At 46.4% G+C, this 13,114-nt stretch overlaps 1 protein-coding gene across 4 annotated transcripts in view; it reads right to left on the bottom strand.

The window, feature by feature from the left end:
- The window catches only part of MBD5 (methyl-CpG binding domain protein 5), a 118,986-nt gene that overhangs the window by 10,199 nt on the left and 95,673 nt on the right, over positions 1-13,114 (bottom strand). For all 4 annotated transcript variants that reach the window (XM_039711630.1, XM_039711549.1, XM_039711724.1 and 1 more), the window contains 3 exons: positions 7,060-8,016; positions 5,152-5,381; positions 1,521-2,723 (listed from right to left, as the gene is read on the bottom strand). In XM_039711630.1, coding sequence (XP_039567564.1) covers positions 1,521-2,723; positions 5,152-5,381; positions 7,060-8,016 — 2,390 coding nt within the window. The remainder of the gene's footprint in view (positions 1-1,520; positions 2,724-5,151; positions 5,382-7,059; positions 8,017-13,114) is intronic.

The raw sequence follows: 13,114 nt of genomic DNA, 5'->3' as shown, positions 1-13,114 counted from the left end.
TGGCAGCCACAGATCAGGGAGGAAACACGAAACTGGTCAGGAATGCAGGTAAGAAAATTCCCCCCTTTACACAAGTTCTAAAAAACAAACCCTTCATTTCTATTAAACACCCACAGAGATTTGGACACACAGATTCTGTTAATCCACAAAAGCACACTGGGAATGGGAATGTTGTTCCTGACTCAGACAGGGATATTGAAATGGGAATTCTTCCAGTTTTGTTTCATGCCTAGATGTTTGTGATCTTCTCCTGTGCTTCCACTTCCTAATCAAGCCCTAACTTTGTAACTCATGGCTCTGAGCTTCCTGAGGGATGAGCTCTGAAACACTGTCCTGGTTTGGGCTGGGATGGATTAAGCCACAAACACTGTCCTGGTTTGGGCTGGGATGGATTAAACCACAAACACTGTCCAGGTTTGGGCTGGGATGGATTAAACCATAAACACTGTCCAGGTTTGGGCTGGGATGGATTAATCCATCTGGAATATTCAGCACTCTCACCTGCCATGGGACACTGAAGTTCTCCAGCTCTGAGGGTGACAACACAGTGGAGGAGCATCCAGGACTTACAGCTCCAGTGGGGAGGGACTGGGCTGGAATTCCCAGAGCAGCTGGGGCTGCCCCTGGATCCCTGGAATGCCCAAGGCCAGGCTGGACAGGGCTTGGAGCAGCCTGGGACAGTGGGATATGTCCCCACCCATGGCAGGGGTGGGATGGGATGAGCTTCTTGTCCCTTCTCTCCTCTGGGTATCTGGCTGCATTTTGGGGAAACACTCTGGTCTAGCTCACCCTCCTCAGTTTTAAGTGATTTGATTTCTTTGTGTCACTGACAAACCCTTATTTCCTTAAGTCTCCACTTTCTGTTTATGCATTGTAAATTTTTTTAATATTTATAGGTGAAAGATGTGCAGCATTTTGTAAGAACTACAAAGATAAAATGTTACACTAGCGGTAGAGACGAGATTTGGGAATATTTTTTATAATAAAATTACCAATAACTCCTTGATAACTGCATTTCCTGTATACTCCCCAACAAGCACGTGATTTGTTGACACAAAAGAAGAATTTTAGTATGAAAGAGCAAATTGGAACACTTTCCTTATTACCAAATGATGATCAAAACCTCCTTTAGAGCTGGAAATGTGTGTGCATTTCCTGTGAGAAGTGTGTGTCAATCAGCAAGATTTCACTCATTAAAGATTCCTCAATCTGATGAGGCCACTTCTCCTTTTTGCAGTTTCAGCACCTTCAGGTATTTCCGTATCAGATGCTTTGGACACAGCCAGGAATTTGAACACACCAAGTAAGTGAGAACCACTTTTTGTTAACACCAAAAAATCATTTAGCAAAGCCCAAACCTAACCTGTCTCGTGACCCTGGCAGGAAATGAAGGGGAAATTCAGCTCTACAAGCTACAGCTAGGAAAAAAAAAGCCATTTGTGCTGCTAAAGAGACAAAATAAAGAACACAAAATTTTCATTTGCGTGCCGGCGGGGGTGGATAGAGAGACATAAATATACCTTCCCCTCCTCAGCGTTCTGTTGGCATGAATTGTGAACCTCTTCTTCTCTGCCAAGTTTGCCAGGCCAGGAAGTGAGTCCTTTGATCTGGCCCCAGACCAAGTCGCCCACGTTAAACGTCCTCGGCCTGTAGTGGATGAGCTCGTGGGACGAGGGCGACTCGGGGTTCCGCAGCTCCTCCTCGCTGCTGATGCTCTTAGCATCCGAGGGGCTGGGCACGCACCCGTTAATGCTTTTGGCATTAAAATCTCCATTGTAATGGATGTAGTCTTTCACTAAGGAACTCTCCAAGCTATTGGAGGAACTGGGAGATTGCTCTTCCAGGATCAGGTCTTGTTTGGAAGTGTTGAGCAACTCCCCGAAGGCCCTGTTGGGCTGCGGGCGGTTCCCGTTGATGTGTGCACATCGTTCCACAGTGTTCTCCAGCCTTTCCTTGAAACTCATCATAGTTCTTTTGTAATTGTTATACCTGAAATTCTCCTCCAGCATTTTCTCGCTCTGACAGTTCCGCGGTGCCAGCAGGGCCTGGTGCTGCTCCCCCTGCAGCAGCGGCAGCGCCGAGACGTTGTTGGGCCTCTCGTGGCACGGGCTGCCGTGGACGTGGGCCGAGTGCTCCAGGAACTCCTCGCACTTCCACCTGCTGATCTCCCCCACGGGGCTCTGCTCCCCTTCCCACTGCTTTTTGGGCGTGTTGCAAGCGGCAGGTTTGTAGTACTCGTAGCCGTCCCCCTCGCTGGAATTCTTGCCGTGCTCCGGGTTCTTCGGGCCCCGCGCGCCGCGGCCGCCGCGGCCTCGCCCCTCGTGCTCGGCGCCGCGGCCGTGGATGACGGCGCTGACGGCGCTGGACAGGTTCAGGGGGTCCCCGATGGAGGCTGTGAAGGCACTCATGGCACTCAGGGCGGGGATGGGGCTCGGCTGCGCGGAGCTGGAGCCGGCCGTGGTGATCACCACCGGCACGCCCTTGCTGGCCGCGTCCACCACCGCCTTGTAGATGGCGTCCACCGAGGCGTCGCCCGCGGCCGCGGCGGCGTTGGGGTTGTCCTTGGCCTGCTGGCCCAGGGACGGGTCAGGTCTCTGCTGCAGGTCGCAGGGGGGCTCCTGGAAGGGAGGCAGGAGAGCGTTGGAGCTCTCGGGAACCGGCGCCATTCCCATCTGGGTGATCATTCTTTTGTTGAGCACGGCGGCGTCTTCCTGCATCCTCACCTGGGGAAAGGAGAGACAAGATGGGAATTGCTGCTGCAACTCCAGCTGGATTTCAGCAGACAAACTCTGTGCAGTTATTCACTACAGCACATTTCTTTTTGTGATACACCAGGTACAAATTGAACAAGGTAGAGAGAGAATTAAAAGCCTGATTTAGAGGAAAACAAAGCCACTGGCTCAAGCTTTGTGTCAGCAGGCTCCTGTTTTCCCTCAGCTCCTAAACAACCTCACCAAGGTCAGTATTTCTGACACAGAGACACAAAATGGTTTGGGAGGGAGGGGACCTCAAAGCCCATCCAGTCCCACCCCCTGACACAGGCAGGGACACCTCCCACTATCCCATGGTGCTTCAAGTCCTGTCCAACCTGGCTTGGACACTTCCAGGGATCCAGCTTTTCTGGGCACCCCGTGCCAGGGCCTCCCCCCACCACCAGCCAGGAATTCCTTGCCAATATTCCACCTAAATCTCCCCTCTGGCAGTCTGAACCCACCCCTCCTTGTCCTGCTCCTCCAGTCCCTCTCCAGTTTCCCCAGGCCCTGGAGGATGCTCTGAGGCCTCCTGGGAGCCTCCTCTGCTCCAGCTGAGCTGATCGAATCCAGGCTCCTGCTGGAGCACAGGATCACAGCCAGGTGGGGTCTGTGCAGCTCCAGAGGAGCAGAGACCTCACCTGCACAACCTCCGAGTTCTGCTCTCAACTCCTTTTCCTTCCTTCCCAGACCCAGCATTGCTTTCTTCTGTCCTTGTGTGCTCCTCAAGGAATTCCTGAAAGCCCCCACTGTGCTTTTGGAATTGGTCCACAATCCTATTTTCCCCTTTGCTGTGTGCCTTTCCCATGGCATTCCCAGTCCCTGGTATCCCACATGCCCTTGCTCTAAACTGGATTTATAAAGAATTTGAAATGGATTTATAAGAAATGGATTTATAAAGAATTTAAAAAATTTGATAGAAAGTTTATACAGTTTTGTGTATTTGTATGTAAATACTGGAATAAGGTGTTTTCATTTAAGAAGATAATTATCTATGGAATAGAGATGCTATTGTTGGGAGAAAGACTGAATTACAAGTAAGTTTTAATAGGTTTTAAAATATGGTTTTGTAAAAAGATTTGATATTTTAGAGAATCAGAATTGTGGAAGATGTATTGTAGTAAGATTAGGTGGGAAAAATACATGATTAGTGTTAGAAATAATAGTAATATTGTGTAGTAAAAGTTAGTAAGTTAAAAGATATTTATAAAGTATTGCAACTAAGAAATGTTGGGTTTTAATAGAATAGTGTTGAGTTTTATATTTTTTGTGTTTTATTATTTATTGAGAGTAATAATAGAATAAAATCTTCTAAAAGATTTTAAAAGATAAAACTAAAAAAACCAAGACTAAGCCACAGCAAACTGGCACCTCCAGATTCAACCACCTGAGCTTTTCCTACTCCTTGTCACATCCACAGGCAGGGAACACGATGCCCACAAGAGCACTCCAACAAAAACCGTAAAAACCACAGGGAAAATATCCCAAAAGCCCTTTAACTGTGACTATTTCTATAACTGGGAATGTGACACAAAAAACCACTGGGCTAAAGTGACCAGAATTCCTACAAGAGAGGGAACAGGCCGAGAACTGAGATTTTTCCAGGGAAACTTCTCCTCAGCTCCTTTTTGCTCCTGGAAGGGTGAAAGCACTGCCTGGCCCCTCTGCATTCCCCTGCTCACATCTGCACCTCTGAGCAAAACCGAGGAACAACAAATCCCGACCTGCAGCCTGGGGTGTCACCTGTTTTTGCACTGTTGAATTAATTATTCCTAAATAATTATTTATTAATTATTCCTGAATTAGGAATAATTGTGTTATGTGGAGAGCAGGCAAGCCTCATTTTTGCCCAGTTTGTCATTGATTATTCACTCCCATGCCTGTTTTTCCAGGCTGCACAATCCCCATCACAGCTCTTCCATCCCATTTCAGTGGGAACACGAGAGGACTGGTGCACACAGTCACTTAAAACAACTTATTAATTACTAATTCTAATTACTGCAAAGTGCTATCAGTATTTATTTCTCGCTGCTGAATTATCAGAATGGGCTAAAGAGGAATTTAGGATCATTTTTATGGGATGGAAAAGAGGTCTGTTAAAATTCTATAGTGATTGTCAGCATATAGAGGAACTTTTTTTCAACACATGCAGCATAAATCTTTTCCAAAGCAACTAAACCAAATTCCTAAGGAGAAAGGGATAAAATTTCAATAACAACGTTCCTGATTTGCAAAATCCACCAGCTACTGAAAGAATATGTTGTATGTAATAAATGCATTTATATTCATGTAATTATATAAATGTCTTAATAAGCAAAGAAACCCCAAACTCTGGAGGATGGAATTTTACCTCCCGAGAGCTGCACACCTGCTTGAACACTGATTTAATTTTGTTTTCTACCTGGAAATTCTGGAACAGACACGCCATGGGGTTTGGGTTGTTGGCTGGGCCAGGAATTTGGGGCTGGCCCTGAAAGCCCTGCACGTTCTGGTAGCCCTGGAGAAGGTGCTGCTGCTGCTGCTGCTGCTGCTGCTGCTGATTTGAAGGAAACATCTGATTGTTGTTGAGGAGTGACTGGAGATGGCTGAGCTGATGGTTGTTCAGAGTAGTGTTCAGAGATGACATCTCCCCTGCAAGGCAAGCACAGGCAAACACCACTCAGCAATTCCCTGAGTGCCAAAAAAACCTCAGGAAAACAGCCCTGCTCCCCATCCTCTGGGAATGGGGCTCTCCTGCTCTGAAATTCCTCAGTTTTGGGTCTTTGGTGTCACCTCTCCTGACTCCTGGGACAGCAGGGATGGCAGGAGGAGCTTCTGTGGAATTCCAGCCTTTGGAATCTCACTGAAACAGTGCTGGGGTGGTGAGGGGCATGAGGAGGGGATAGGGAGAGAAAGAGACAAACATTTAAACCCCAAACAAAATGAGTGTTTCACCAGCTGTGAAGGAGAAAAGGCTTGTTTGGCTCAACCATGTCACAAAACACTCTAAACAACTCTTTTTTTATACATTCTAGAGTAAAAGTTCAATTAATATTTTTTATTACACAAAAAATTCACCTTACTTGAATGTTTTAGCTCTAAAAAAATCAAATGCAATGTTGAACCTAAATTTATGAAATAATAAAGCTCAAAACACATATATTTTCTAGTTGATTTCTTTTCTAAAATTAATATCTTGTGTTTTCCTTAACATTTCCATTTTAAAAGTCACTGTTAGATGTATTTTGTATGGAAAATGCAAGTAGGTTGAGTTCACTGTACCCATTTAAGTCTGGGCGAGGCATTATTTAATAATTATTTAATTATTATTTAATTCCTACCAGGAGTAGATTACAAACAGAGGAGCACCCACTCTGTTATATGTTTTTGGTAAAAATAACTGAAAAATAATCACTCAGGAGGGAAAAACTTTGCATTTAAGGGGTTTTTCATCACTTGCTTTGGGATGTTGGTTGTTTGCCATCTCCAGCACAGCTACTCCTGCTAACCCTGTGCTGCCACAGGCACTCCCAGCTCACCCAGGGATGCTCCTGAGCTGCCACTCCTTGAACAATGAAATAAATCCAGCTGCTCACACAATTTTAAGGTGCATTTAGTAGGTTTAGGTTGTAGAATTAATAATTTCCAAAATCAGTGTTAAGCATTAAGGAATGAAAGTGGAATGTGATTTAAATTTCTTACAAGAATGATTACGTTTTCTCAATGAACAAGCTTCAACACCACCAAGAAAAGAAAGGAAGATAATGTCAGAGTCTGAAATTCTGAATCTGAAAATACTGTGTCCAGCTCTGGCCCCTTGGTTTGGGAAAGACCTTGGGATGCCTGAGGGCATCCAGAGGGGACAGCGAGGCTGAGAGGGGCTGGGAGCACAAACCCTGAGAGGAAGCCCTGAGGGAGCTGGGGGTGCTCACCTGGAGAAAAGGAGACTCGGGGGTGACCTTATCCCTCTACAGCTCCTGAAAGGTGCCTGTGCTCAGCTGGGGCTGGGCTCTGGCTCCAGGCAGCACTGACACAACCAGAGGGCACAGCCTCAAGGTGCACCAAGGGAATACAGGCTGGATATAGGTTGGATAGGGAAAAGCTTTTATGGAAAGAGTGATAAAGTTCTGGAGTGGCAGCCCAGGAGGTGGTGCAGTCCCCATCCCTGGGTGTGTTTAACAAAGCCTGGACGTGTCACTGGGTGCCAGGGTTGAGTTGAGGCTGGACTCCATGATCCTGAAGGTCTCTTCCAACCTGGTCATTCCGTGAACTCTGTGACCCCCCCTCCCCAAACCTGCCGAGGTTTTACTTCCCCCCGAGCTGCACTCACCCAGCAGGCCGGTGCCCAGGAGCGGGTTCAGGAGCTGCGGCACCACGGCGCTGTTGTTGACCTTGGCGGGCCCCGGCGCGCCGCCGGAGATGTTGAGGAGCGTTTCTGCCATGGACACCACGGCCGTGCCCCCGCCCAGCGCCGACACCGACAGCGCGGCCACCGCCGACGACGTGGTGGTGGTGGTGGTGGTGGTGGCCTGCGAGGACGTGGCTATGGCCACCTCGGCGTGGCTGCCCGAGCTCAGGACGCCCCCCACCAGCTGCGGGTTCAGGGCCATGAGCGCCGAGGCGCCGGAGGCGGCGGCGGGCAGGAGCAGGGGGTTGGGAGCGGGGTCGGCGCCCGGGAAGCCGGGCATGGGGGCGGGCAGCAGGTTCTCCACCCTGCTGCCCTCGGGCAGGGGCTCGGGGGCGTTCTGCTGCTGCAGCAGGTCGGAGATGGTGACGTTGAAGGATGGCACGGGGAGCATGGCGGCTGCCTGGGCCTGGTTCTGGAGCAGCGCTGCCAGCAGCTGGAAGTGCACGGGCTGCAGGACCTGCCCGTCCACGTCGCCGGAGAGGAACGCTAGAGCAGCATTGACGTTGGGGTTCAGGAAACCCAGAGGGTTGAGGTTGACCTCAGACTTGCCTTCTCCTGCTGAAGGCTGGAGGATGTTTAAGAGGTTCTGGTTTAGGAGATGTTGCTGATTCACCGGCAGAGAGAGAGGCAGGGAATTGAGGAGGTTTTGATTCAGAGGATGTGGCAGATTGTTGTTTGAAGCGCTGTTCTGCGGGAAGTGGAGCGAGTGCTCGTGGCCAGCGAAGGGGAACTCGCCCCCCATGGGCAGCTGGCCCTGCTGCAGAGGGGTCCCAGCTGCCGTGGTGACAATGACACCATCCTGGAGCACAGACGTGGTCTTGGTGATGGCAGCTTGGCTGGTGCCAGCGATGGCTATCGATGACGACGGGCCCAAAGCCCCTGGAACGGCAAAAGCAGGAATGTTAGCGGGGTGCTGCCTGCTGGGGACACCTCCAGGGCACACAGCAGCAGGCTCGGCCCAACCAGCCACGGGAAAGGGGCTGGGGAATCCAAACTGGGGTGCCTGAAAAATAGAAATGGATCTGCCATGAGATGCTCCAGCCACTCTGTGCCACGCCCCATTGGAGATTATGGCACTGTGCACTTGTGCTTCCCTCAAAGTTCTTGGAGAGGGGTTTTAACAGCATTAATTCACATATAATCACAGATTTTCAACACATAAACCCCAAACCAGCCATGACTTAACAGAGTTAGTCATGGACCAGGCTGGAATGAACCACCAGGAAGAAGGATCACAGGGATGATGTTGGGTGAAACTCTGAGTCCATGATCCACTTCCAGTTTAATTCATTTGGATTAAATGGGTTTTGGATTTCAGATTATTATTTAAGGCATTGTTTTGGAGTCCTGAATTTAAAAAAAAAAATATACATGGTATGATGAGACTGTTCCAGGTCAGTGGGAATTCACAATTTGTAAAGAAAAATGTAAATTGCAGTGGTGTAAAATCCATCACTGGAGATGAAAAGAAAGGGCAAACTTTACCAGGAGAAAGCTAGAAAGAAAGAGTAAAAATGTTTATTTGGGTATCTTTATACTCCTTTAGCAAAGCTGAAATATAAATTATTATTATTTTTTTACTTAAGGCAGTTTTGAATTGACAGTGGTCACTCATATGGCTCTTAGGATGAGAGACTGAAAGACATCAGCGATCACAAAATGTCAATTCCCATTTTTCTGAACAAATACTCTTTGAAAAGGGATTTGCCAGCAAACTCAACTGGTAAGAACTGAGCCAAACCTTTACATCATTTTAAAAACTAAAATTACCATTTTTTAAGTGCTGTAATGTTGTGACAACTCCAAAAGGTACAAAATGAACACAGAACACTGCACTGCCCTGAAGCCAAGAGAACAAATCTCACCCCTCTCTCCCAGTGCCATTATCACGTTTCAGAGCAGAAATTAAATAATAAAGTAACAAAAGGGGAGGTGAGAGCAAAGTGCAACTGCAGAGCAGAGCAAATCCCACTCTGGGGGAGTGGGTCAAAACCTTCATCTTCACAAGAAGCAAATTTTATGAATTTATTTTTATAAATAAAATCACTGTTTAGAACTAATGCCCCAAGGATTTAAAAATCCTGACAATCCCAAAGACCAAGCTGCAGATTTAAGGAATTCCCAGTGGAAGAATCATCTGTACCACTCCCCTTGGATGTGATAAGGAGCACATGGAGAGATTTTTAATTCAGGCATGAAGAAATGATTCTAGAGAGCTTTCCTGGATATCAAATTTAGTTTGGGTACTTTCCTCATCTCTGTTTGTAACTTTAATTTTGTTTCCCATTCTGTTCAGGTAAATGACCCCATGCAAGAGGATCTGCTGTGCAGCAAATCTCAAAGTTGGATTACTGCTGCCAGGTTTTGGGGAGAAATGGCTCTGTTTCCTCACCCCCATCTTCTGAGAGGTCCAAAGTGCAATCAACACCTTTCTCCAAATTAATTAATTAATTAATTGTTCCTGAGGGGAAAAAAAAAAAAGTCTTGATGGATATTGAGTAGGAGGCAGAAAATGTGTCCTTATTTCAATCCAGACTGGAGAGGGGATGAGCAGCCAGAAAATAAAACACCAATAAATATTCACCCCAGTTTCTGCCCAACCTGGCACAGCAGGAATGGGGCTGGAGAAGTCCTGGACTGGGTGGATTTACAGGATTTACAGCTGCAGCTGGGGACAAATTTCTCTGTGGCACCAGAGATCAAAAAACCATCCCAAGAAGTCAATATCCAATTATGAGGACATCCATGCAAAGTCATTTTCACTGGAATATGGAGCTGGGAGAGCTTCCCAGTGGCTGGCCCCAGACCAAAGGACAGAATGATGACAACATCCCCAACACTCCAAAACCCCAAAGCTCTAAAACTCCAAAATCCCAAAACTTCAAAACTTCAAAACCCTTAAAACTCCAAAACCTCTAAAACTCCAAAATCCCAAAACCCCTAAAACTCCAAAACTCCTAAAACTCCAAAACACCCAATCTCCAAAGCTCCAAAACACTAAAACCCCTAAAATTCCAAAATCCCAGAACCCCTACAACTCCAAAATCCCCAAAACCCCAAAAACTCCAAAACCTCAAAACTCCAAAACCCCTAAAACCCCCAAACCTCCACCACCCAAGGGTTTTCTGTGCCACCCCCAGGCTCTACCTTGGGAGGTTTTGGATGAGAAATGCAACCAGGAGTTGAACACCAAAAGGAAATCCCAACTGGAATTCCCAGTTCCAGAAAAAATTCTACTTTCTTTTCAGAGCAGGTTCATTTTCCTGTGTGGATTTTAGCTGTGTTCCTTTTCTTAAAGCACTGCTCGACAGGTGTTCTTAAGCAAGGACAATAAAATAAATGGTATTATGGGATCAATTTGTGTTTGAGAAGATTCACTTAAAGTAAAGAAATCAGAGTGGAAGGTAGTCATCATTAATATCTCAGAATTGTTCTTCCCATAGATGTATTTTCCAAAAGGACTGCACTTAGAGTGTGTTAATTACAGAAGAATATTTCAAGTGCTATTTTACAACCCTTTTCCCTGTGAGAAACTCTCCATTACACATCCCAGTATTTAAATAACCTCAAAAACACAGTGCTGGAATTTGTGGACAAAAAACACTCACTAAAACAGGTGTGTGAAGCACTGAGAGAAGTGCAGAACTTACTCATCAGCCATCACCACCTGAAACATTTTTAGAACCGAGCACAAATAAATGGTATCTTTTTAATCTAAATTCCACCTTCTTGCTTTTTAGAGAATCCCAGACAGGTCTGGGTTGGGAGGGACCTTAAATCCCATCCAGTGCCACCCCTGCCATGGCAGGGACACCTTCCACTGTCCCAGGCTGCTCCAAGCCCATCCAGCCTGGCCTTGGGCACTGCCAGGGATCCAGAGGCAGCCCCAGCTGCTCTGGGAATTCCAGCCCAGCTCCTCCTCACCCTCCCAGGCAGGAATTCCTTCCCAAAATTCCCATCCCATGGGAAGCCATTCCCTGTGTCCTGTCCCTCCAGGCCCTTGTAAATAATCTCTCTCTGCACATCCATTAAAAGCACAGCCAGCTGTGCATAGATTGGATATTTTCTTGGCTGTTTTTCTAATTTTGGACCTTTCAAGGTTTGGAAAGCCCTGCTGGAATGTCCCTTTTGTCTCCATGGTCATGCAGGAGCTCCTCACTCCTCTCCATCCCCTCCTGGTGCAGCTCCCCAGCTCAGGCAGCAGGAACCTGCAGGATCCTCTCAGAAACGAGCTGACCTGAGAGCAGGAGGGTGTGAGGGCACAGAAGACACTCAGATATTTTAATTACCACTCCTCAGAGGGGTTGTGACACCTCACGGGGTCAGCCAGCCACGCCTGAGGTCTGCCGGGGTGAGACTGGCATCAATCACAAATTAGAGAGAAAACCTCAGAGCCTGCACGAGTGGGGACATTGTTCCATTAGGGGTTTCCAGAGGTGAAAGTGCTGATGGAAGACACAGCCTCAGAGTCCTGCAGGATCCCAGAGCAGGAGTTCCTGCTCTAACTCCCTGTTCCCCCCCTCACCTGCACTCCTGGAAGCAGCACTTACACATTTTGACAATCCTATTTCCCCTTTTCCTTCTGGAATGGAAATCACTGAAGATCCTTATCTGGTATCTCCTTTATGACACTGCCTCCAGTTCCAAAGAAACCACAATTCAGCAGTTAAGCACAAACTGCTGTCACTCATTCTTCTGCAGATCCCACAGTGCCTTGAGACAGCCCAAAAATCACCAAAAATGGCCCAAAAAAATCAAATATCCCCATCAGAACCAGTTCAAATCCTCAACTGCCCTCCTATGCAGCACTCCATGGCCATGGAACGTGCTCTGCTGGGAAATATTCACCTGCCTGCCCCCAATTGCTGTGCACCATGCTCCATGACCACAGGGGTGATCATGTACAACAAAGCTGAAATCTTGGCCCCTAAAATTCTGGGGGAAGGGCAAAATTATTTATAGGACAACAAAAGTCCGTAAAATTAGGGATTTAAAAATTAAATTTTAAAATTTAATTTAATTGTTAATAATTTAACAATTAGGGTTTTAAACAAATTAATACAATTAGGGTTAAAAAAATAATACAATTAGTTTTCGATTTTTTTTAAATTTAATTTTTAGAATTTAATACCTGTCCCAATTTCAGCCTTGGCTCCTCTCCCTGCCCATCTCCTGTGATTTCTGCATTTCCCCAGCACTGCTGGTTGGAAAGGGCTTGGAGGAAGCTGTTGTGATGTGCTCAGCTGTCAGCAGAGCAGTGTTTGAGTAGAAAAGAGTCAAAGACAACAACATTTTCCTGCAGGAGCAGGAATTCGGGATTTTCCCACTCACAGCTGTGGCAGATGCATTGCAAATGAAGGAAAGCACTCCACTGTGAATTTGGGAAGTTAGAAATTCAATGAAAAGCATTATTTCCTCCAATAATCCTCCCTCCAGCAGAAGCTGGAGCTGCCCACTGGTTCCATTTTCAGCTAAATATGTGTGGGAAACCCCACAGAATTAATTCAGGTTTCCTCTGTAATAATATCTTTAATAAGACTCATCTTTCTACACTAATTTGTTATTATTTTTTAGAAACTCCCTGACTTTTATCAATATAAAATCCTAGAAAGCTGCATGGCAGTTGAAACACCAACCAGGTGCTGACAACTGTTGGCAAATTCAAATTTTAAGAGCAAAAACAACACCAAAAAACCCCAAGCTGTGTCCAAGCAAGCACTGAACATTTTCCTTATTCTTCACAGTTCTTACCTAAAGAGAAAAAAAAAATCCCTTTCCTCTCCCCAAAATAATAACAAGGGAAAATAAGTTATTATTCAGAAATAAAAGTGCAAAAAAAGAAGTTGGAAATTGAAGTAACTTTAATTTAAATTTAAGTTAATTTTTAAATTTAATAAATTTAAGTAAGTAATTCCTTATAATCTCTCCCAAGCAGGGAGAAGTCCCTCTGGCTGTTTCTGTGAACCCCAAATCAATG

Source organism: Passer montanus, unplaced genomic scaffold, assembly GCF_014805655.1.
Source record: "Passer montanus isolate IOZ18808 unplaced genomic scaffold, ASM1480565v1 scaffold1, whole genome shotgun sequence".
Lineage (NCBI taxonomy): Eukaryota > Metazoa > Chordata > Aves > Passeriformes > Passeridae > Passer > Passer montanus.
This window is presented reverse-complemented; position numbering and strand designations above follow the sequence as displayed.